Raw genomic sequence first — 25,772 nt, 5'->3', positions numbered from 1 at the left:
AGAAGTAGTCTGAGACAACTCTTTTTTTCTCCCTCAAATTTTTGCTTGCAAAATGTTAGGCGCTAGGAAATTAAACTGCTCTCAAATTTCTCGGTGGCAGTATGTCATAGTGCTCACAGATTAATGCAATATTATTTCAAAAATCCATGTTTCAATCTATGAACATTAGAAATTCTTTAGTGCATAAGATGAGATAGTTAAACTAAATTATCTACAGGAACATAGTTGCTGAATCATCAAACATGAATTTGAGACAGTACTGTACACAAGCACACATATATTTTCAATAATAAAATGAAAACATATCTCCCTACAATCAGAGTGACTCTAGGTTTGCAAGCTTCAGCTGCTTATCAACAGTCAAGTAGTCCTCAGCTGCAATGCATGTTGAACGCAGAATATTGGCCAGAAAAGTAGCCATCTCAGCTTCACTTCTATGAATATGAGCATGCCCAGTGAGGTCATTTCCATAAGCCAATTGTTCTGCCCAAGTGTAGATGTGAGTGGTCAACAACCATAGCTTGTCTGCAACAATGTCCCTGAAATCATCCCAAATGCTGCTGGAGAGAAAGGAAGGCAGAGTGACAGGCAAGTCACTCAGTACATTTCTTGAATTAACGATGAGAAGAGGCATATAGATGCAGCAGCTATCACATAGCAGGCCAACAAAGCGCAGCACCTGAAATATTAGAACGAGAAAACCTAAGCATGTTTGTGTCGAGGAAGCAACATGTGAGAGTAAGCATTCATCCATAATTCCAACAGAACATCTTGAATAGTTACCGTCGAAGGATGAGCTGTAACACAACCAATCTCTAATGCATCCAGAAGCCACTGCCTTTTGATACTGTTTTCATCAGAGTTAATAGCTGCAGCGATCTCTACAAGGACATTCCACCAGACACCTGAAATAGCATATTCATTACTTTTTTAAAAAAAATATACAAAATGTCACAGGGTGGGGTAAGAAATGATAATATAATTGAATGGAAGATTGATGACTACTAAATAACAGTAAATGGATGCAATTACCATCTGCTTTTGTACATAATATCATCATCTTTATATTACCCAGATCATGTACTGAACCACAACCAGCCGCACACAACCTTGCTCTGATGATAATTTTTTTTGCCACATCAACACGTTCTTCTTCAGTGACTAAAGCAGCATTCCGAACCTAAAATGAGAGGTGAAAGCAGCACTGTGAAACAACTTCAAGAGCCATGAAAACTACTAAGACAAACAATTTAAGGAGAAACATTCATCAAGACAGATTTGTTCTGTCGCGAACCTGCAGCATATCACCCAGCCAACTTTTCTGGGCATTGGTAAGACACATGATAGCAGAAGACCACTCATCCATGTATTCAGGTTGACCATCATTTTGGAGAGTCAAGAGAGGCAACAAGCATTCAAGGCATTTTTTAGTGAATGAGAAGCCACCAGATTCTTCAGAAACAACCTCCACCAGGCACTTGCAAATGCCTTCCCAGAACGACATTCTTATCATGCTTTTCTGTTCACATGAGTAATCCAAGTATGAAGAGGTGGAGGAATACAAGTATTCAGTTAAATCCTCATACAGTTTATCTAATCTTGAATCTGAGAAGAGCTTCATTAGGTGTGACAAATGTTGGAGCAAAATAGATTGCACATTTATTTCTAATCTCCGGAATCTGAGTATGTCAGTCAGATCATCCAAAAACTGCAGAAGGGGACTTATGTGGGTAGCATGAGCTAGAGTAAAATGTAAGCATGCTTCCCTTAGTAACTTTAGATCTTGCTGATTGGTTGGCTTATAAAGAATCTGCGCTTCAACTTTCATGCACCGCCGTACAATAACCCCCCAGTCTGTAGATGGCAATCGAGGAGCTTTAGAAAGACATTTTAAAACTGTTCCAACTGTACTTACTGGCACCATATCAAAAGGCTGTAGATGGTAAAATAACATAAGTCAGAAAAAAATTAATGATACTCCAACTCAACAAAATGACAAGTAAAATGATGACCATAACACAAAATGTAAAGTAGTTCGCTAAATTGATGCACAGTAAATCATCATAAATTTCACATAACCACAAACTAAAAAAACATTGTCTGCATATTAATTTACTCAGGTTTACACAGTTATCAGCACATTAGATCTTTGCATTAAATCGACTGGAATAACATATAGACAAATGATTGTGTATTAGAAGATTATTTGCATCAGTAAATACAATCCGCTTCACCCCCGGCAGCATCAACGGCATGCAACCACAATCGAGTATCAGGAAGGGAATTCGAAGATTGTTACGGTGCGTTAAATCACACATCCTAATGTACTTCAATATTTCAAGTTTTGATTTTACGCCTATGTAACAAAATTATGATAAATGTTCAAATTCACCTCGTGTCCTCAAATGTACAATTTAGCATATAAAAATGCACATCTCAGCTCATGTATGTTGAATGACTGGAATCTTAGTTTTCAAATGATTCCCCAGAAATGGAGGTGTACACTGCATTTGACATAAATAAGCTACACTATGCACTTCTGTAATAGATTTACCACACAAAACTATAGTTAACAAATGAGACCATGGCATTCAATATTTAAAATGAGGATTTAGATCAAACCTTTTCAAGCTTAAGATCATTCAACCAGCGACTTAAGTTCCAAACTAAGCTCTGTTCAGAAAAACTTGAAGCTTGACTGGGATCATCAGAACTTCTATTTGAACCATTTTTATCGTAAACAATCAGATTCTTTAACAACCACCTGCTTCTAAGAAATGAAATGGCCCACGCAGCAGAATCTTGTATGTGCTTATCCTCAGCATCCTTAGCAAGAAGATATATTTCCTGGACCATAGATGTTGAAAGAGTCTCACCAACAGGGCTTGCCAATAAAGGACCTCTCACCAAAGATGACTCCTGTACATATAACAATTAACAAATTAGATTTTTTTTACACAAACATAAAAAAATTGATTGCTCAAACAATTATAAAACATAAATGTTAGAATGCATGGAGGAGAGAGAGAGAGAGAGAGAGAGAGAGAGAGAGAGAGAGAGAGAGAGAGAGACCTCATGTTTGATTTGTGAAGTCATAAGTTTTGAACACATCCCAGTAAGATCCCCTGCACCTGCACCGCAAGCGTTGACTACACCAAACATGCCTCCCAAATGAACAAGGGGAGGAAATGGATGTGTATATATATGCCTGAGAGTGTCTAGAAGCTTTTTAACAGCACTGGGTTCCATAGCGTGCACTCCATCATCTAGTATAAAAGATAGGAGAGATCCAGCACCAATACAGATTGCCATCAATAAATTCTGAAAGATAATTCCAGATTTATTGAGGTTTAGGAGCTCAGAAGCTAAAGAAGTGTAGCGATTGAACAGTGCATCCAAGTCCTCATTCAACAAGTCCACTCTTTGGCAAAAAGCCACGACAGAAGGAAGAGCAAGACATGAGCCGATACAAAGTGATACTGAATTCATTTCATCAAATAATTCACAGCTTGAATTGACATCCGGTATCCATGACATCAATATGTCCTTGATTTCAGTAACAGTGCCATAAGCTCCAAGTCTATACAGAGCAAAAACAGAATTTCCCAGACCAAGAACAAGTCCAGCAATAGCCCAAGGATCATCGTTGAATCTATCACTATTTTCTTCCATCCCTTCCATGGAGTCTATTCCATATATATTAAGTTTTTTCAGAGAACAACATGAGGACGGACATAGCTGAATCAATGAAGAAACCGAAGCACGAAGAATATCTTCAATTGATGCACGCTCATTGAGTTCTGTAGTAGCATCTACTTCTGAATCACTAGCATTATGTGCTCTCGTTAAAAGACCTTGGCAAGCATAGCCTAATGCCAGTCCACAAGCTCCTTTTGCAAGACAGCTTTCAGTTTTTGAGATAACCTAAATGTGGAAAAGTATAAGACATATGAGAAAGTAAGACAGCTTTCAGTTTTTGAGATAATCTAAATATGGGAAAGCACAATACATAATGAGAATGCATAACATACTTTGAAACTTTGAAACTTGAACATAATGCAACAAATTGCTGATACATTGCTATCTAAAAGGAAGAAATTCTGTAAGGACTAAAGTCTAAACATATTGAACTATGAGCAGAGAGTGAGATTTCACACCTCAAGAAGCCCATTAATAACCTGAAACCTGCTCTTTTTATCCGTGGGGTGAAAACAATTGAATATTAGTCCAAGAGATAGGGCTGCTGACCACTGCTGGTGCTCATGCTCGTATTGAAATAGCCATTTTAAAAGAAAATCTGATGCAGAAGATATTACCAAATGGGCAGTTGGTGGAACAATCTGGTAATACGACAAGATAAAACCAATTAAATTGAAATAGCAAATCATCCATAAACAATTGGAACAACCGTAGGAATGCATTTGCTTAAGGGTTAGAGATGAGACAAGAAAACAATACTGACAAGTATAGGACAGGAATGATAAAACAGATGGCAAAAAGATCAAATACATCACACCATATAGTTTGTAATCACATATATTTGAGAATGAATAAAATAAGAATAAAGACCTCTTACCAAACATAGTGCTCCAATGACAAGAGCAATGTTAACAGCAACTCGAGGAGTAGATACTGAAGCGTGATCGCACAAAATCTGCACCACAATTAGGAGAACGCAAGGAAATGTAAACATTAGCATTAAGGAAGCAAATGATGGGGACAAATATAAAAAAAAGTAGGGTGATAACAAGGAAGATGCAAATCTTAGTAAAATCCAGGTACTACATAGAGAAGATGCATAATCAAGTATAAAAATCATCATGTACGATACAATATTTGTCCCACATCACAATCAACACCAACAAAAATACTTGTTGCCTACAAATTATCAGTTCTTTAGTACTATGAGGCACATTATGCGCCTCAAAAGCTTGCTCCTATAAAGATGCTGATACGTAGGGGCGTAAATTGGTGACCCTTAGGTGCACCTCCAACCCTCTTTAGTTCAAACATTTGCGCTTCTCCAAAATGGGAACTTATTTTAGAAAAATAGTACTACAGATAGTTGAATTAAAGAGGGTTGGAGGTGCACCTAAGGGTCACCAATTCACACCAGTGATACGTAATACACTTGGTGATTTTTGTTTAGATCAAATCAGTATTGACTGAAATGGAACAAACAAATGCAAAGTAATTGAGGGATATCCTAAAGATATAAATATTTACCTTAAATATATCATTAGCAGCTTTTAAAGCTTTGTTCAACTTTGATGACTCTTTAATGTCAAGCAAAGCAACAACTGCTTGCATCCAATTGGAAACAAATGACTTCCATGAATGCAATGCAAGAAGAGCAACCTCTATATTTCTTGATATGTACAAAGATTCAGCAATTTCTGTGAATGCTTGCTCAAAAGCAGCATGAACTCTTGGCAAACCCTGCAAATGAGATCAGCAAACATAAATAACATAGCATGAGAAGGATTCAAGTTTGAGTGGTGAGCGGTGAATAAGAAACACAACATTACAGATTACTAACCTTAGATTTCCCTTCATTAAGTATATCCTTTGGGGTAAAATTAAGAGTTAGAAGAGCAGCACCAGGCAACTGATGATGAGTTGACTTTCCTAAAATTTGAATGCAATAGTGAAACAGGAAACTTAAAGGTGAAACTGACACCAGATTGTAATAAACACTGAGCAGAACAAACTACGCATTTATCACAAAAAAAGCAGGATATAACAAGCTATATATTTGCTTAGAATTAGAAATGTATGAATTGGACAGGATATCAGGCATTCAGCATTTTGGATTATGCAATAACAAAAATAAGTAATTTGAGTTAACTACATCATTAGCATACCTTTAAACACGGCCTGAGGGAAAACATCCAGTAGTTTCTCAAATTTATGGACGGCAACTCTTTTATCAGTGCTCACTCTACGACGGTTTCTGTGTGAGCAGGGAAAACGATAGTTATGGGTGTCCGTAAGCATCTGAATTCATAAGACAACAAAAGTACTAACATATGTTCAAATTTGACGATCTCATCTTGAAGGTTCTCCATGGCATTGAGAACTGCCAGATTATCTTCATTAGTGAAGAATTCATAGTTTCGTTTCCAGAAATCAGGAATAGCATCTTGAATAAGCGAGACCTGTAAAGCACCCATTGTTAAAAAAAAAATCTTACAGACCTTCAAAACAGGAATTTTAACCAAAAAGTGGCAGATAAGCACACAAGGAACAAAAAGTTGTAGCACAACCTTGTAGTGGGACAAGGAGAGAAAAGCAGTTTCTCTTGCTTTAACCCAGAGAGATTTGGAATCATTTTTCTTAGATGTCCCAATGCTCCATAATATTCCTATCAGGTTATTAGATATTCCAGAATATGCCTCAGCATCCATCGCTCCACATCTCAGCAGAACACACAAACTGCAAAATACAAGAAACATAGTGAGTAAGAAGCACATGTCAGCACAAACATATACATTGGTGATACCAATCTACCAGACCAGACACATCTTTGCATTCAGTCAAATATATTTGTTAGCAGGCTTACCTGTGAGCAACAGCAGGTTCGACGGAATAATCAAGCAGCTCCTTTGATATAACCTTCCAGGCCGTATAGAAATCTGAGATACAATGAGGAGCTAACTTCAGATGTGAGGTGCAGAAATATGACTTCTTATACAAAATACCTCCCTTACAAGTTTTCAGAACACATGGCTTGTTGTAACAACATTGTAATTGATACTGGCAATAACTTATTAACTGTTGGAACATTCGCCAGAAACTTACTCATTGTTGGAACATCATCCAGAAACTTACTGAAGCTAATGGAAAGTCAGAAAGTTACTTACCGACCACATCAGCTTCACAGAGATACGAGAGGCCCTCCAGACCAAGAGCTTGAACCACAGAATCACGACTCTCAATACACAACTACAAGGTATTTGTACTCCATATTAGAAAGCAGACCAAGTAAACAAATAAATGAATAGTTGTAAGAAAAACAATCTAGAAAATACTCACCGAGACAGATAGTATTAAATCAACTCCTCGATCTGGATTGTGTTTGCAAACATCACGTATCGATGAGGCAACACTCATGGAAATCTCTCTGTCAGAGATGAAATTTGAAATATTTTCAGGATCCATAATTGCCTAAATTAGAAACCAAAATTAGTAGCGATCTTATTACTTTAATCTAGAAAAATCACAAATTGTAAACAATCTTTTGCATATGCCAATAACATGTAAGTCTTGATTAAAAAAAACATGTAGGTCTGTGGCCCACATCTTGCTGACACATTCGGGGATTGCAAAAATTTTCAACGGAAGGTAAGGAATACATCAATGTTTCAAAATCAAGGAACATGAAGGCGCACATTTATCAATCTCACTAGTCACCAATAGTTCCGAGCAAACATTTTAATAGTTTAAAGTCATGTTTTGTAACATCACCTTAGGTATGAAAGCTCATTTACCATATACAATGTATGAAAGCTTACAATGACAAAATACGATTTCAATATCAAGTTGAAATAGCATTCTTACTTGTAAGTTTGGAAAAGCCCAATCAGTGACAATCCATATTTTGCAGAGTAATCGAACAGCTATAGCATATAGAACCCTGCAGAAAAATCATGTAATATAAGAACAGCACAAGAAAGTAATGCCATATTTTTAAGGAAAGGGTCTGCAGTTATTAAAAGTGATAAATATTACTATATGTTATGATCAGAAGTTCAGAACTCAATCCATTAACTCAACATACATAACCTAAAGTGCTAAACATTATTCAACCAAATACAGAAATGCATACACAATAAATTCACAGCAATCAGGAGAGACCTGCAAGCTAGATGTTCAGAACAAACCAAAACTTCAAAATGGGGGCTTATTTATGTTAAATATAAAGTAATTGCTAAGATCAGAAATGATATGCTTCCATTGCTTTGACCACCACCCACCAGTAAGATCACAATACCAATGAGATTGAGCATACGATGTGTGATTCTCTGATAATTTGGACAAGGTTCCAGAATATGGAAACATCCTAAAGCCAGAGCAAGCACAGAAGCAACAGTATTGATGTTGGGTTCAAGACTTATAAAACTAAGTTTTGTATCTTAAATAGATAGATTGAATACTGAAAATCCTCAAGTTCTGATATTTAAGTGGTGCATGAAATTTTCTATATATGTGACAGAAACAAAGACGTGATCTTTTTTCCATAAAATACATAGTAGCATAACATGTGCCAACGTATGATTGCCAGTGTTTGTTAAGCTTTCTGAAATTCTCCATGTCATCTGTTTGGCTGCTAATGCCTAGATGCTGAACTCTGTTTTTCATTCTCCAAATAATAAAAAAAAAGAGTTGCTTTCATTTGTGCTCAGAAATAAAAATAAAAAAAATAAAACCAAAGACCAGGCAGTCCGAATGTGTCAGTACAATGCGACTAAGCTCATTAGGACAAGCAAACAAGAATAAAAAGAAACTAATGTTGGGGCTCACTCGTGATTTGTGCATTTAACTTACGGATTCGTGTCCCTGTTAAGCATTGGCGATATCCATTGCAGAGCGAGTGGAAGCACAAAACCATGTATAGCAAGTGATGGCAATGACTCTATCAAACTGAGCTGCAAATCATATATGAAAAATACATATATCAAATATTCTACTCTTTTTGCAATTTGAAATCCTGTCTGTGTTGCTTTTGCAGCTAACATAAGAGAACAAAAGTAGTATCCTCGAAAATCAAAACGGATTTGGCACTGAACATTCAGGTACATCTATATCAGAATTGCAATTCAATGTACCTCTATGTTGATGCAAAGTACCAAAATTTAAACCACCATCCCATCCTTTATCCATTGCAGTAAGTCTGCACAGATCTCAACACACTACGTCTTAGGCATCACACGTGCATGTCTACAAGTAGTTTTGTGGTTTCCCTACCTCCAACTCCTAAAAAGAAGTGAATATGACCCCTTCTGCAAACTGCTGTATATTGGCATTACAAACGTGGATTCTCAATTCAAAGGCCTCAGTTTGGATACTGAAAACCTATTTTAAACTAGTGAGGATTTCACATTTGATTAGAAGCCCATCCCAGTGAACTTTAATTCTTCATCATGTGCATTCAAATATGGGAAGGAACATGGACTTACAGTACTCACCGAGATCTCTGTTGAAAAATTATTGTTGTTGCATAGGATCTTGATATAGAAGAGGATAACTACAAACAATGGCATACCCAATCTTGGGTCTGATGCACCAAGCATTGCCAAAGACTCTGCAGCAGAAGTACCAAGTTTTGGATGCATTACCAAAACACATGCTACAGAGCTTATCAGAGATGATATTGCTACTGCAAGTAATTACATGGAGCAACAGGTTAGAGGATTAAATAAAGATAAATATAGAGGGAGTATGTAAAAGGCACAAATAAACTCATCAACCTGTAGATGTCTTTTTTGAAGACAAACCATCCAATGTAAGCTTTTCTCTGCGAAGGGCTGTCAGATAGTCATTTAGTTGATCAGTCCAATACCTTGCTTCCAAATAATTCCGACCAGATTCAGGTGAAACCTTGGTAGCTGTTTGCTTCATAAAAATGAAGCCTGCTGAAGATGGCTGCAGAAGGGATCATGGGAAGCAGAAATTGGACAAACTTATATGACTACATAAATATAATGCAGGATTCCTAGAGATGGAAATGAAGTGGATATGGAGCAAGCAACGGCCGAAACTACATGCCTTTTTAAAGGAAAACAGCACGAGAAACTCCTACCATATGAACAAGTTTCTTTATTTTCCAGATATGGACACATGCCCAGAATATATTTGAACAGAGACTCAAAATAGAACCAATAGAGATGAATAAATTAATAGTAACACAGAAAAAAATATGACACTTACTAGTAATGCTGCAATATGTACATATGTACAAGAATATACTTCCGAATATGAACACTTGCACTATACACTGATAGTTGATTCACACAAAAGAGAGTTTATACACCCAAAGTGTGGTGGTTATGGGCGGTGACACTGTATTAGTAATAGTACTGTGTACTTAGCAAAAGGGTGATGGAATTCATAGCATTCATTTGGTTGTGGTTGTGGTTGTGGTTGTGATGGAATTCATAATATTCATTTGGTCCATACACAAGTGTAACAGGACTGACTGTAGAGTGTATCTGTTAAATCGTCTCAAGATTACATGGCAACGCATGAGGCAACCTATAAAATGACGCTAGTGTGCATGCTCGTATTGTCATGTACGGGCGCACGTACGCTAGGCGTGCGCGGGATGTACGCCGGGCGGCGGAACGTGAAGATCGCGCGCGCGAGGAGCCAGCTGCCAGCGGCTAGTTAGGAAAGTTAGATGGATATCTATTTTTGTTCCTAGAATCAAGGAGGGATTGCCTCCGGTTGGTTTGTTGGGCCACAGGCCATATATATTGGTGTATCCAGACTCGTGAGGGATTAAGCAAGATTATTATTATCAAACTCTTCCTCCATCTCCAACCAAGCCTACGGCGCAGGGGCATAACCTCGCCGGAGAAGACGGATCGCGGCTACGAACTACGTAGCCGAGGCCCTGCTACCCTAGGATCCGACGTCCTTGACAACCTGGTATCACGATCCAGGCGATCCTCTCCCTTCCCACAACCCTCTCCACCACCAGCCGCAACGCCGCCATCTCCGTCGTCCTCATCCGCTGCATCTTGCGCCGCCGCCATGGGCGACCAAGGTGACGATCTCAAGTCCACCGTGGCGTCCCTGGTCGAGTCCGTCAAGGCCCTCCAGGCCACCGCGGAGGCCAACACCAGGGCCATCGCCGATCTTGCGGCCGACCGGTCGCATGGCTCCAACAACAGGCAGACCTTCGGCGAGCATCACAATGATAGGCCACCGAAGTTCCACAAGATGGACTTTCCGCGCTACGACGGCAAGACCGATCCGCTCATCTTCATCAACCGCTGTGAATCCTTCTTCCACCAGCAGCGGATCATGGAGGAGGAAAAAGTGTGGATGGCGTCCTACAACCTCGAAGAAGGGGCGCAACTGTGGTACATGCAGATCCAAACGGACATGGGTACCCCATCATGGCGCCGCTTCAAGGAGCTGCTGAACCTCCGCTATGGGCCGCCCCTGCGCTCCGCGCCCTTGGCCGAGCTAGCTGAGTGTCGCCGTACCGGCACGGTGGCGGACTACATGGATCGCTTTCAGGCACTCCTCGGCCGCGCCGGTCCCCTCCTGGAGGAACAGCGAGTTCAGCTGTTCACTGGGGGCCTCATGCCGCCGCTCAGCCTCGACGTCCGCATCCAGAACCCGCAAACCCTCACTGCCGCCATGAGCTTGGCCCGGCAGTTCGAGTTGCGCGAGCAGTATTCCACACCGGCCCCCAAGGCCGCGCCCCGGTCGCCTCTGCTTCCTGCGCCGGGCCCACGACTAGCTCTGCCAGCACCGCAGCCGCCCAGGACGGCCGCCCCCGCGTCGATCAGCCTCGAGGGCCGCCAGATCAAACGCCTCACCCAGGCGGAGCAGGAGGAGCGTCGTCGCAAGGGACTCTGCTACAACTGCGACGAGAAGTACTCCCGGGGACACAATCGTGTCTGCCAGAGGCTGTTCCTCCTGGAAGGCATCGAGGATGACGACGACGACGCACTACCGGCCGGCGACGAGGATGGCGGCCTGGAGAACGCGCCGGTCTTCTCCCTACAAGCCCTAGCAGGGGTTTCCTTCATTGACACCATGCAGCTCGAGGTCGTGCTGGGAGCCGCAGCGCTTGTCGCCCTCCTGGACTCCGGCAGCACGCACAACTTCATATCGGAGGCGGCCGCGCAACGCTCCGGCCTCCCACTACAGCAGCGTCCACGTCTCACGGCCATGGTCGCCAACGGCGAGCGCGTCACGTGCATCGGCGTCATCCGCGCCGCACCGCTGCTCATCGACGGCGACTCCTTTCCGGCGGATCTCTTCGTCATGCCATTGGCGGGCTACGACGTGGTCCTGGGCACTCGTTGGTTGGCAGGCCTGGGCCCCATTGTGTGGGACCTCGCTGCACGGCTGATGTCGTTCCAGCACCGGGGGCGCGCCATCAGCTGGGCCGGCCTGGCAGTGCCCAGCACGCCTGCCCTCGCAGCCTCGACCACCAGCGAGCCCCTCCTCGACGAGCTCCTGGGCTCTTTCGCGGACGTCTTCGCCGAGCCTACGGGGCTGCCTCCTCAGCGCGCCCACGACCACCGCATCACCCTCAAGCCGGACGCGGCCCCAGTCGCCGTTCGCCCGTACCGGTACCCGGCGGCACACAAAGATGAATTGGAGCGGCAGTGCGCGGCCATGATCGCGCAGGGCATCGTCCGCCGCAGCGACTCGCCGTTCTCCTCGCCGGTCATCCTAGTCATGAGGCCGGACGGGTCTTGGAGGTTCTGCGTCGACTACCGTGCCTTGAACGCGCTCACCATCAAGGACGTGTTCCCTATTCCCGTGGTCGACGAGCTACTCGATGAGCTCCATGGGGCGCGGTTCTTCACCAAGCTGGACTTACGGTCCGGGTACCACCAAGTGCGGATGCGGCCGGAAGATGTGCACAAGACGGCGTTCCGCACCCACGACGGCCTCTACGAGTTCCTGGTGATGGCGTTCGGGCTTTGCAACGCCCCGGCGACGTTCCAGGCGCTAATGAACGATGTACTCCGACCCTTCCTTCGCCGCTTTGTTCTTGTGTTTTTTGACGACATTTTGATATACAGCAAGACTTGGGCGGATCATCTTCGTCACCTCCGCGCCGTCCTCTCCGAGCTGCGGCGGCACCAGCTCTTCGTCAAGCGCAGCAAGTGCGCTTTCGGCGTGCCCTCCGTCTCCTACCTCGGGCATGTCATCTCTGAGGCGGGCGTGGCCATGGATCCGGCCAAGGTGCAGGCCATCCTCGATTGGCCAACGCCGCGCTCAGCTCGGGCGGTCCGGGGCTTCCTCGGCTTGGCGGGGTACTACCGCAAATTCGTCCACAACTACGGCACGGTAGCCGCACCACTGACTGCCCTCCTCAAGAAGGACGGCTTTTCGTGGGACGACGCGACAGCCGCGGCGTTCACGGCGCTTAAGGCGGCGGTCACCACCGCCCCAGTTCTCGCCATGCCGGACTTCGCCAAGGTGTTCGTGGTCGAGTGCGATGCGTCGTCGCACGGGTTTGGCGCGGTGCTCGTCCAGGACGGCCACCCGGTCGCCTTCTTCAGTCGACCTGTCGCGCCCCGTCACCGCGCCCTGGCAGCCTATGAACGAGAGCTTATCGGTCTTGTCCAGGCTGTTCGGCACTGGCGGCCGTACTTGTGGGGTCGTCGTTTCATCGTCAAGACGGACCACTTCAGCCTCAAATACCTCCTCGACCAGCGCCTGGCCACGATCCCCCAACATCATTGGGTTGGTAAACTGCTGGGGTTCGACTTCTCCGTCGAGTACCGGTCGGGCGCGTTGAACACGGTGGCCGACGCCCTCTCCCGCCGCGATGATGATGAGGGCACACTGCTGGCGGTTTCGGCGCCCCGCTTCGACTTCATCGCGCGCCTTCGACATGCCCAGGCCACGGATCCGGCCTTGGTCGCCATCCACGACGAGGTCCGCGCGGGCACCCGCGCCAATCCATGGTCACTGGTGGATGACATGGTCGCATACGGCGGGCGCCTGTATATACCATCGGCCTCACCCCTTTTGCAGGAGATCGTGGCTGCAGTACATGATGACGGCCACGAGGGTGTCCACCGCACGCTTCATCGCCTCCGACGCGACTTTCACTTCCCCAACATGCGTCGCGTGGTTCAGGACTTCGTGAGGGCATGCGCTACGTGTCAGAGGTACAAGTCCGAGCACTTGCATCCGGCTGGCCTGCTACACCCGTTGCCCGTTCCTTCCATCGTCTGGGCCGACATCGGCATCGACTTTGTGGAGGCGCTACCACGGGTGCACGGCAAGACGGTCATCCTCTCCGTCGTGGACCGCTTCAGCAAGTACTGCCACTTCGTTCCCTTGGCGCATCCCTACACTGCGGAGTCTGTGGCGCAGGCCTTCTTCGCCGACATTGTGCGCCTCCATGGCATTCCGCAGTCCATCGTCTCGGACCGCGACCCGGTGTTCACTTCGACATTCTGGCGCGAGCTCATGCGGCTCACAGGTACGAAACTGCACATGACTTCGGCGTTTCATCCTCAGTCCGACGGCCAGACGGAGGCCGCCAACCGCGTCATCATCATGTACCTGCGCTGCTTCACCAGCGATCGACCTCGACAGTGGCTCCGCTGGCTGCCGTGGGCTGAGTACATCTACAACACCTCCTACCAGTCATCGCTCCACGAGACGCCGTTCCGCGTGGTCTATGGCCGGGAACCGCCCACCATCCGCTCGTACGAGCCGGGTGAGACTCGAGTGGCGGCCGTCGCCCAGGAGATGGAGGCTCGAGAGGCTTTCCTTGCCGACGTGCGCTATCGCCTGGAGCAGGCGCAGGAGGTGCAGAAGCACTACTACGACCGCCAGCACCGGCCGGTGTCATACCAAGTAGGCGACTGGGCCCTCCTTCGTCTTCGTCAGCGCACTGCGGCTTCCCTTCCGCGCACCGCCGCCGGAAAGCTCAAACCACGCTTCGTTGGGCCCTACCGTGTCACCGAGCTCATCAACGACGTTGCTGTTCGTCTGGAGCTTCCCCCGGGCGCTCGCCTTCATGATGTGTTCCACGTGGGTGTCCTCAAGAAGTTCGTCGGCACGCCGCCGGCTACGCCTCCGGAGCTTCCAGCCATCCACCACGGAGCAGTGATCCCCGAGCCTCTCCGGGTTGAGCGAGCTCGCTTGGCGCGCGGCGTTCGGCAGGTGCTCGTCCAGTGGCGCGGCGAGCCAGCGGAGTCGGCTTCATGGGAAGACCTCGACGACTTCCGCAGCAAGTACCCTACATTTCAGCTCGAGGACGAGCTGGTCCTCGAGGGGAGGAGAGATGTCATGTACGGGCGCACGTACGCTAGGCGTGCGCGGGATGTACGCCGGGCGGCGGAACGTGAAGATCGCGCGCGCGAGGAGCCAGCTGCCAGCGGCTAGTTAGGAAAGTTAGATGGATATCTATTTTTGTTCCTAGAATCAAGGAGGGATTGCCTCCGGTTGGTTTGTTGGGCCACAGGCCATATATATTGGTGTATCCAGACTCGTGAAGGATTAAGCAAGATTATTATTATCAAACTCTTCCTCCATCTCCAACCAAGCCTACGGCGCAGGGGCATAACCTCGCCGGAGAAGACGGATCGCGGCTACGAACTACGTAGCCGAGGCCCTGCTACCCTAGGATCCGACGTCCTTGACACGTATGCATCGCCCCCTATGTGCTACCGTATATTTGGCAGTTAGACCACAAAAGTGACTCAACTATATCCATTGATCATTACTAGGTGGCTGGCTGGTCAAGTACCCGCTAACATAACCTAGACCTTTTATACTCAAATTATGAAAGTATTGGGGTTAAGGAGATAACAAATACTCCAGTATTTATGAAACCTAAAATAATATAGAACATTACATTTAAATTTTGAAATTACCATAGATTGGGTGATGCCAGACATAGTTATGAAGTCAAAACTCAAAACAACACAATATGATGCTTCATACTCAAATTGTTAGTCACAATTCATTTCTTTAACGAATAGAAAAAATAAGGCGGAATTGTAACAGGACAGAGCAGGGAAAAAACTAAGGATCAAAAGATCACCTGAGACCATATATAATGCAGAAGTTTAGGAAGAATAAGTGCAGGTTTGCTTATGTGGTAGTCCGTTGAAATATCTTGTTGCTCTGATGAATGAGTGGCAGGCATGTCTAAAACGAGCGAGCTGAACCTTGACAGAATATGATGCACCACTGCTTTCACAGACTTAGAAGGAGAAATTGCGAGGTTGATTACTGCCATAACACAGAGAAGCTCCTCGCTGAGGCAGTGTTTTTGTTCTTTCTGCTCAAGTACTGCAGCCATGCACATATATGAAACTTTTTCATGATAACACACATTGTATATTATGCCAATGGCAACAAATTGAATATTAGATTGACTCTAAGCTCCACCACAAAAAGGATTGAGCTAAATAACTATAGCATCACTTTCTCAGTTTCAAACATGTGCAGTATTTCCAAATGTAAATGGACATGGTATGTTTGCCAATTGCCATCAAACATCTGAAAATTTACCACTAACAAGTTAAATACTTATCTTGCTATTTTATCTCTAGTTCTCTACAGTGATTTTTGTTTCGCTCGTCATATTTGTGTCCAGTGAATTTGATTTGAGTTGGACCCACATGGAACACATAAACGAGAACATGAGATGGAAAAAAAAATATTTGAACGATACTGTTTGGGTTTCTACTCGACATATAGAAAGATAGCCCCCTAAAATGGTGATTCTCTATTCAAGTCATATGAAAATGGTACCAGCATATTTGACACAAGTACTTGGTATGCTGCAAACCCTCTCCATGCGATTCCATGCTTCCAAATTCACTTTTGGCTCTAAAGAAGGTTAATATGAAATAAAACACAGTAGCATAAGGAGGCTGCAAAATAATAAGAACCAAGTTCCTAGTGCGCCTCCAACAACAGGATTGAAAAATTAGAGGGGAGAAGGAAGGGTTGTAAACATTTGGGAATTTACCGTTTTCATGTTTCCATTCAATCAAAAAGGCCAGAAGTTTCAAGCCAACTAGCTGTTCGTGTTCAAACTCCAGCCCACTGAGAGAGTGAGAAAGAGAACTAAGAACACCAGAAATCTCAGGTACATAGCATAATCCAAGGTCCTTTTGCACCGAGAATAAATGTTTTGATAACCCAAGAAGTGTAGATGTAATTCCCAGAATTTTTTTATGAAATAAACATTGTGACAGGAGTGTTTCCATCAACATTGCACCACTGGCTTGAGCATCATATGTTGGCTGTTAAAAGAAGAAAGCCATCAGTATATATTATCTGCATTATCCATGAACAACAACCATATAGGCATTTGAATTAAGATAATTGCAAGGAAGGAAGCAGAGATTATCTGCACCTTATCAATGAGTAACAAAACATGAAAGTAGCCCACATTTCCAGTCAACTTCATCACGGAGTATTTAAACATAGAAGTTCGTGGTGTTTTCACCAAAGAGACACTCAAAAGTACAAGAAAAACTGTTGCAGACGGTTAACCGTCACATGTTTGATGAGCAGAAAACTATATGCTGGGTACTCCTACAGGCTACAGAAAGGAATTTGAGCGTAAAAAAAATACAGAACAGTCAAAAGTGCAAAGAAATGTTGTAATTGCACCATGCAGGAGTATGATGCCACAACAGTATTGAATTTTCATCAAGTGGTAAATATTCCACTAATGGTCATCCTCAGTCCATTTAAATAGCTCTAGGTACCAGCAGGTAACATGTCTATTATGAGCATAAACAAACTTTTTGATGTTTACAAGGAGCAGAACCTAGTATAGATGTCACGTGAAGATCTAGTTAGCTGATTTGCAGATATTGGTCACTCCAACATTTCATTGTACAAATTAAGCAAAAGGCAGAGAGTAGTACCATTTGGGCATGAACCAACTTCCTCAACAACACCACATGAGCTCCAACCAAGCACTCCGCAGAACTAAGCCACTGCCACATTTCCTGAAGAAAAGAACACATTTAGATTTAGTAATGAATAAACATAGCTACTTCTATTGAGAATGCATAACAAAACATAACACGCTTCCAGATATGACATATAAGCTTCTCAAGCCTCCACGGATTTTTCCTACCTTTTTTTTGCTGGCTAGTGGCTACAACTAATCTGGACTAGACAATAACATGGAACTATTCACAACGCTCTCAACGAGATGCATGCCACAACTGTCATGAGGACTGCTCGAACACAGCACAGTACACATAGCCAAGCTCCCGTTTGCATGATGGCTCACAGCATTGCTAGCTATTCAGCATCACTGAGGCGGAGAACTGATATCATCTTACGAGTGTGAGACCACTACATGTACCTGATCATCCCCGCGTCCGAAATGCAGCATGCTCTCTTCGAGCAACTTCAGCACCGGGATCGCGACACCAGCCTTCCCCGCTGCTGTGGCCGCTGCGGCCAGTGCGCCGATCAAATCCCTCGCGAATGCGGCGTCCCCCTTCCTCACCACGGAGAACATCACGAACGGCCTAAGGAACCCTACAATCCCGTCCAGCCCCTCGGCGACCATCCTGGCCGCCTGGCGCGCCAGCTCCGCGCGCGCGCCGTCCGCCCCCGACGCGAGCGCCTGGACGAATGGGTGGTCATGGGGCCGGAAGCGGGAGCCAGAGCGGAGGGCGCAGGCCGCGAGCGCGGAGACAGCCTTGACGAAGCAGGAGGCGAGCCGGGGCGAGGGGGAGGCCGCGAGGGGCGCGAGGAGGAGCGGGAGGGCGCGGCCCGGGGGCAGGAGGTCGGGGCGGGAGGCGGCGAGGCGGGCGACGGAGGCCGCGGCGTGCGCGGCGACGGCGGGGTGGGGCGAGGCGAGCAGGACGGAGGCGGCGTCGTGGGCGGCCTCGGGGAGGGGCGCGGGGAAGGAGAGGAGGTGGCGGAAGAAGGCCGCAACCGCGTGGCGCTGCAGCGTGGGGTCCGGTACCCGGGTGCGGTCGGCGAGGCGGGAGAGCGCCGCCGCGCTGGAGGCGGCGGCGGAGGCCATGGTTGTGCGGTGGCCGGAGACAGGGAAGTGGCCACCGATCGAGGGGAGAACTGGTAAAGTAACTTGGGCCTGGGGGGTTTGTTTTTGTTGCGTTGCGGGCCTATTTGGGAGCCCATATCTTGATGCCCACTTGTAGGAGGGACTTCGGCCCAATTTCAGTACATGGGCCAGGCCAATTCCATCCGGCCCATTTGTGTATAAGGTTTATAAGTGAGCAGTCTTTTCTAGCAAATGTTAGGAGTTGCTCGTGCTACTGGCAGTCAAACCATCGCAAAAGATCCAATAATTATTTTTTTTCCAAAATAAAATTTTTTCCCGAACAAATTGTTTGTATTTCTAGAATAATTAAAATTATTTCGAAACAAAATAAATTTGTTCTAAAACAAATTTAATTATGAGCCAGTTTAGACCCAACAACGTAAAATCTACAGTGGGGTGACAAGTCTCCTGCGTCACCCGCGTGACCCCCAAGAGCGCCCGTCTTTTCCTCCTGGGCTTCTATGTTTTACCATTTGAATCGGAATAGCATTTTCTGCCGTTTCTCGAGGCCACAAGTGTATTTCCAGATCGATACAATTTTTTTCATGTCAGCTCAGTCTCACATACTAGCAATTAGTAGCAAGAAAAAAATGAAACCTTTATAAGAATTTTTGAGACGATGCGACATGCATCCATCCCCAACAACAACGCAGCACACAGCAGAAGGGAAAAAAAAAAAGCCAAACAAAACGTTGCTCCCCCTCCTCTGCTTCTCCCTACTCTACCGATACTGCTGCTCTACTCATGCTCGCTCGGGCATGATGCGTTGCCGGCGCCGGCCCGGGTGGCATCGTCGATCCATGGTTCGTCCTCCTCCTCGCCTCACTTGAGGGAGGCGAGGCGCTTCACGAAGATGTCGTAGGCGTCGTCCCTGTCCAGCATGCTGACCCTTACGTACCTCGGGTCCGCCCCGAACTGGCTCCCGCTCCGGGTCAGGATCTTGTGCCCCCGGAGGAAGCTCGCGCAGTCCTCCACGTCCTCCCTGTCGCAGCGCAGCCACGCGAACGCTGCGAGCACAGGCACGCCATGGAAGAAGATCACGGTGAGACCGGCGAACAGAACCATACAGTTCAGGCATGGTAGCAGCAGCACATACTGTACATACCAGGGTTAGTGGATGCCATGTCCTTGGTGAAGTTGCAGTAGCCGGAGGTCTCGTCGGGCAGGCTGAAGATGCCCGACGCGGCGGCGGCCTCGCGCAGCATGCTCCAGCGCTCCGCCATCTTGCGCCGGCCGTAGTCGAACAGGCGGCGGTGCTCTTCCCCCGCCGCCGGGAGCTCGTAGGCGTCGGAGACCGCCCGGAGCACCGTGGCGGCGCGCAGCTGCGAGTCCTTGGACACGCCGATGGTGTTGAGCTCGATGAACTTGGTCATCTTCCTGGCGACGTCGCGGTCCTTCACCAGCGCCCACCCGATCCTCGTGCCGGCGTGCCCCGTGCTCTTGGACACGGTGAAGAGCATGATGTCGTGGTCGGCCCGCTTGGTGATGGCGGTGTACTGGGGCCAGTAGTAGGCCAGGTCGTGCACGGCGACGCCGGACGCGGAGGAGAGAACAGCTTCGCGGATGGTGCCGTCGGGGTTGTTCGGGGAGCACACCAGCTCGATGTAGGTGTCGCCGGTGAACGAGCTGGCGTCGCCGGCCCAGCGGAAGAGCCCCGACTGGAGGAAGTCCGTGACGGCAGGGTAGGACTGCGCAGAGATCAGATCGTCAGCGCAAATGGCCGTGTTTGGTTTGATGTCACATCAAATTTATAAAAAAAAGACGAATGACTGCACGAAGTATTAAATGAAGTCTATTTGCAGCGTTAGCTCGGGTGGTTGGCTCCCCAGGTGCGGGAGCGGCGTGCGGTGCTCACGGGTACTGTAGCGTGAGTGGTGCATGTGTGAGTGTGTGTGGTGGTGTGTGCTGCAGTATGGCGCGTTCCGAGGCTCCTCGGGCAGTCTCGTCGGCGTTGAGTCTGGTCAGCGTGAACGACCAAAAAATCTTACATGACTCCCCAGTGCTCCTGGGTGCTTTCAAAAAAAAAAATCAAAGATGGGTGTAATTTTTCGAGACGAATCTAATGACGGCAACTAAATGTTGATTTGCTACAGTGATGCTGCAGTACCATCCTATAATCACGCAGTCAAAGGTCTCGTTAGATTCGTCTCGCGATTTACACGGGGTTGTGGAGGTGGTTTTGTAATTAGACTTTATTTACTACCCCTAATTAGTGGTCAAAGGGACAAAAAGTTTCCATAAAAAAATTTCCACCCCAAACCAAACACAGCCAATTATCAATTGGTTCTGCTGGAGCAGTTCAGAGTTCAGACTTCAGAGCATGGGATCGAGCAGTTTTATTTTCTCTCATCAGTTATTAGTACAGTTCAGAATTCAGAGTATGGGAGTACAATACTAGCAACAAACTAAACTATGAAATCGGCGCCGACGCCCATCACTGAACACATGATTTAGCACTAGATACGGATCAGCAGACACATGAGGCTGAACTAACAAACCCATAGGAACAGAGCGCCCGTGCTCCCCGTCTTCTCCCCTTCAGGTTAGCAGAGACGGATCACGCCACATGAACATGGCCGGAAAACCGCATTTCGCCGGCGCCGCGCCATGTGTGGAAAATATTCCTGCCGGCCGGCACATGGCGGCTCAATTTTTTGAACGGCAAAGCCTCCCGCCTAACACGCCACGCTAACCAGAGCCGCCAAGATCCCCGACCTGATTCTAGAAGGGAGCTGCTGCTGATGGCCTGCTGCTAATGATGGATCATTGTTTAAAGAGACATGTCGGGTACCCGCAGATCGCTGTGATCGCTGTGATGCTGGGCACGGCCCTACAGCAAGACGGATCCGAAATCCCATCAGGGAGATCACACTGCACTGATCCGGGCTTGGTCACCAACCATCACAGGAACAGCAGAGGCCGGCGGGGGCAGCCGCTGGGGACTAAGGGGGAGGGAACAAAGGCAAGTGCCCCGGTGGCGCCATCGGTGTCCCCCTCGCCGGCTTGAATTCTGCTCTATCTCCTCATCATTAAGTGGGGAATGATAAGATCACGACGGGTCTTGCCATCCTTGTCACACGACAATTCATCGGCACGCCGCATTATTAATCCCCTTTGATTTCTTTTTTTCTTAATTAATATAATTTAGCCTACCCCAACCCCGAGCAATCCACAGCGACGGAGGCGACAGCCGACAGCGACGCGTCGGCCTCGATCGCCGCCCCGGCCGCCTCCGGGCTCCTTATTTTCCCTTCTTTTTTGGTGAGGTGGGGGCGTGCGCTTACCGAGTAGTATGGCGCCGTGGACACGACGCTCATGGGCGCGGCGGCGGGCGGCGACAGCGCGTAGAGCGCCGCCATGAAGAGCTGCGTGGAGCCGGTGCCGACGAGGACGTGGTAGCCGTCCACGGCGGCGTTGCCGACGAGGCGGTGGAGCCGGCGCACCTCGTGGTCGAGGCCGGGCTCCAGGAACCAGCACACGTTGCCGACGTCGGAGAAGTAGCTCATGGTCTGCCACCCCGGGATGACGATCTCCGCCGCCGCCCCCGTCCCGCGCCAGAACTCCTCGAACATGGTCGGGTCACCGCTGCACCCGACAACGCGAATGTCAAAGCCATTCTTGTGCTACACCGCTGCACCTCGACGCGAATGGTAGTCCACTCCAGCATCAATCAAAAAAGAACCCATTGTTGTAGCCCACGGCCAGAACCACACTCATGTACTAGTCGCATGTTTCTTGGCTCCCAGTCAATTCGCATCATCAGCGGTAAACAAAACAAAAAAAAAGAAAGAAAGAAAAAGAATTCAAGCGAGCAAAGAAGGTGCATGAACAACGGCGAGCAAATCTGCAACCTTGGGATAGGTAGATTTGCTCCGCGCATCGGAGTTCATTCTCCCTTCGACATTGCCCAGGGACATGCCCCGTAGGGAAGAACACCTCCCCCCGCGGCGGCAAATTGCAAATATACTAGGCGTGGAGGGTGGCGCGAGTAAATTAACATTTCCCGTTTCGCTAAACACAAAGAGGAAGCCGCGCTCGCCTAGCGAAGCACCGGAACAACGGGCGAGCGAGCTGGCGAACGCGGCAGCGGGAGAGAGACGGAAGAGGGGAAGATTTGAAAACTCACTGGTCGAGGTTGATCACTGACTCCGGCGTCACCGCCGGCTTGCCCGTCGACGGAGCCCCGGCCGCCCAGGCCTTCTCCTGCGTCGCCCTTCTCCTGCCGCCGTCGCTGCCTGCAGCTTCTGGATGCGTCAGGCAGGCCTGGGGCTCCTGGGGGTGGTGGTGGCGGTGCGGAGGAGCTGCGCTGTTGACGTAGGGGTGGAGGACGAAGAGCCCGGCGTGTATGGCGACGGAGACGAAGAGAGCAGCCTGCCAGAGCGGCGCCCGCTTCCTGGGCTTGCCGCCGGCCCGCTTCTGAATCTTACCGCTCCCGAGCGGCGGCTTGGCGGGAGTGGGACGGAGCGGGGCGAGGCCAGGGCCGCCTCCGCCGCTGGCCGCTGCCGCCTCCTCCCGGCGGCTCGCCGCGGGGGACCTGGGCGCGCTGCCGTTCGGGGCGAGGAGGCGCGGGGACGGCGGCACCATCCCGCCGGCGGCAGGCCCCTGGAAATTTCCGTCCACCGCCGTGCCAAGACGCCGTAATGCCGTCATGCCTGGAGCTCCGGACAGCGCGCGTGCTACTGCTACCGAGAGCCTCCGCCGAGCTCCGCGAGTGGTGGGCCGCGACGGCGCTGGCGGCTAGCTAGCTCCAAGCTTCTTGGGGGAAGGGAACAAACGGATGAGGGAGGGAAAAGAGGCGAAGCTTTATTTCCCAAGAAAAAAAAGTGGAAGCGCTAGCTTCTTGGATAGAACTAGAAGCGGAGGAGGCTGGCCGCCGATTGGGAAGCTCCGGCAGTGGAAGGCCGGCCGCTGCAAGCGGATCGAAGGCTCCCCTTGCTACCACCTGCAACTTGCTACAGCAACAGACCTCAAGCCACTCTCTCTCTCTCTAAGCTCTGATGCAACAAGCAGCACGACTGCACGAGGCTTTGCTGCGAGCTGATGACAGAATAACTGAGCTCAACACTGTTGCTAGTAGCTCGAAAAAGCGGTAACTGGAAAGAACAGGAGAAACAGTGGCAAATGGCCACGGAGAGAGAGAAAGAGAGAGATAGAGGCAGTAATGAGGAAAGAGAAAAGGCGTCGGTCCTGCTAGGTGCTAGCAGCGATGGAGAAGCTCTCAAGGCCGCGGAGACGGAGAGCGGCGCAGCGCAGGGACCAGCGGAGGTGGTGCAATCGGGATTCGCTGACTTGCTGAAGGCGAGTCAGGAATACTGTTCCCGTGACTTTTTAAGTTTTCGTGGGCCGTCTGCTCTGAGATTGATGGATAGGACGATCGCTCTGACAGAAGTTGGATCGGTGGTGCGGCTTTTATATAGGTCGCCCCACTACCGATCGTCCCATATTCTTTCTGCCTTGGCCCTTGGGGCACAGCACAAGGCGCTACTATTACTACCAAGTAGTACTGTGCTGCCGCTCGGGGCTTCCGGGCCGTTGCGTGGCCATCGGACGGTCCCTCTCCACGATGTTTGTTGGGGTGATGATGAGAAGGGTTTGGGTTACTCATCGACTAATCATCGTACGATCTACTCATGATTGGTTGGTTGCTTTTCGGATCTGCGCTGTTCCGTTATCCTTTCGAAGTGTAGGCTGTAGGAGCCTCACTGGTTGGATGCCAGGTTTGGTCGAGCTAAAATTATGGCAAGTCAAATTATAGGCATGGCTCTACCTGCGCGTGCCAAAAGAGATCCTCAAGTTGTTAGACGACAAGCGAAAGAAATTTCTGTCGGCAGGCAATGAGGAGTTGACGGACAAAGTTAATTGGATTAGAGCGGTAAGATAAAAAAAAAAGAGGAGGGCTCGGAATTCTTCACTTAGGTAAATTCTCGCGAGCCATGAGATTGCGATGGCTGTGGAAGCAATGCAAAAATGAACAAAGGCAATGGTTGGATACTGCAACGCCATGCACGACCAAAGACAAACTACTCTTTGCGGCGGCAACAACCATCACAGTGGGCAATGGTGAGAGAATTTCATTCTGGGAGAATGCATGGCTTCATGGCCGCAGGCCCAGAGACATAGCACCAGCGGTATACAACATATCAAAAAAGAAAAATAGAAGTCTACGTGAGGCGCTTGCAAATAACAACTGGGTGCATGATCTTGACTTACACAATGAGCGTTTCTCAGCTGTCCACTTTTCTGAGTATTGCGACCTCTGGCGCCAAGTGAGCCATGTAACACTTCAACCTGATATCCCGGACAACATCGATTGAAAACTCACAGCGGATGGTACGCTGACAACAAAGTCGGCCTATGACGCACAATTCTAAGGTACGACCTCCACCAACTTCGAAAACCTCTTTTGGAAGGCTTGGGCGCCGCCAAAGTGCAAAGTGTTAAAACTTACGGATCGTCTAGGCATAGATCAGTGGGTGCTACTCTATTAACTTGCATGAATCGAGTACAAAGTGAGAGACTTTGGTCCTAGTGTACAAGAACTAGATAGAGAGGGGGAAGATGCGCAGACCAGAAGCTTCGGCGTTGTTGGCCATCGGGATGCTGTGGTCGGCGTCAAAGAGCTCGGTGTAGTGGTGGTTGACGGCGCAGGGACGACGACATCGCAGCGCAGGGACGACGTCGAGGTGGTCGGCCGGAGTCGTGGACGAGGGATGCCGGGGAGGTGATGCAGAGGCGGCGGGACGACGAGGTTGAATTGAGCCTTTTTTAAATTTCTAAAACAAAATAAAGCAACATTAACCTATGCAATGCTAGTAAGCCTCAATTCACCAACCGGCTAACTAAGCAACCTACACAAACTATAAAGGATACAACTAGATATAAAGCTAAGCAAGGTAGAGCTAAGTTATGATCTCTAGGGTCAAGCACATGAATAAATTGCATGAAAGTAAGTGCTTGAATGCAAAGAGTTGGCAAGAGACGACCGGATTTTTTTCCGTGGTGTCGA

General features: G+C 48.1%; 2 protein-coding genes across 2 annotated transcripts; both read right to left on the bottom strand.

Moving 5' to 3' along the window:
• Window positions 1-107: 107 nt before the first annotated feature.
• Window positions 108-18,761, bottom strand: LOC120705865 (protein RST1-like). Its single transcript, XM_039990400.1, has 24 exons — window positions 18,056-18,761; window positions 17,607-17,690; window positions 16,697-16,973; window positions 15,761-16,011; window positions 9,471-9,645; window positions 9,189-9,379; window positions 8,548-8,648; window positions 7,561-7,636; window positions 7,036-7,167; window positions 6,864-6,945; window positions 6,563-6,635; window positions 6,267-6,435; window positions 6,028-6,158; window positions 5,865-5,953; window positions 5,540-5,628; window positions 5,227-5,439; window positions 4,577-4,654; window positions 4,158-4,340; window positions 3,073-3,924; window positions 2,623-2,919; window positions 1,295-1,933; window positions 1,033-1,180; window positions 784-905; window positions 108-679 (listed from the first exon to the last, which is right to left on the bottom strand). The coding sequence occupies exons 1-24, from the start codon at window positions 18,725-18,727 to the stop codon at window positions 317-319; spliced, it is 5,487 nt and encodes a 1,828-aa protein (XP_039846334.1). The 5' UTR covers window positions 18,728-18,761; the 3' UTR covers window positions 108-316.
• Window positions 18,762-19,293: 532 nt separating this feature from the next.
• Window positions 19,294-24,125, bottom strand: LOC120705864 (tryptophan aminotransferase-related protein 2-like). Its single transcript, XM_039990399.1, has 4 exons — window positions 22,893-24,125; window positions 22,051-22,351; window positions 19,872-20,454; window positions 19,294-19,773 (listed from the first exon to the last, which is right to left on the bottom strand). Exons 1-4 carry the CDS (start codon window positions 23,414-23,416, stop codon window positions 19,589-19,591), a joined length of 1,593 nt encoding a protein of 530 aa, XP_039846333.1. The 5' UTR covers window positions 23,417-24,125; the 3' UTR covers window positions 19,294-19,588.
• Window positions 24,126-25,772: the final 1,647 nt, after the last annotated feature.

The sequence above is a fragment of the Panicum virgatum genome, chromosome 5K (assembly GCF_016808335.1).
Source record: "Panicum virgatum strain AP13 chromosome 5K, P.virgatum_v5, whole genome shotgun sequence".
NCBI classification, from domain to species: Eukaryota; Viridiplantae; Streptophyta; class Magnoliopsida; order Poales; family Poaceae; genus Panicum; species Panicum virgatum.
Note: the sequence above shows the minus strand (reverse complement) of the source record. Positions and strands in the feature narration are given on the sequence as shown.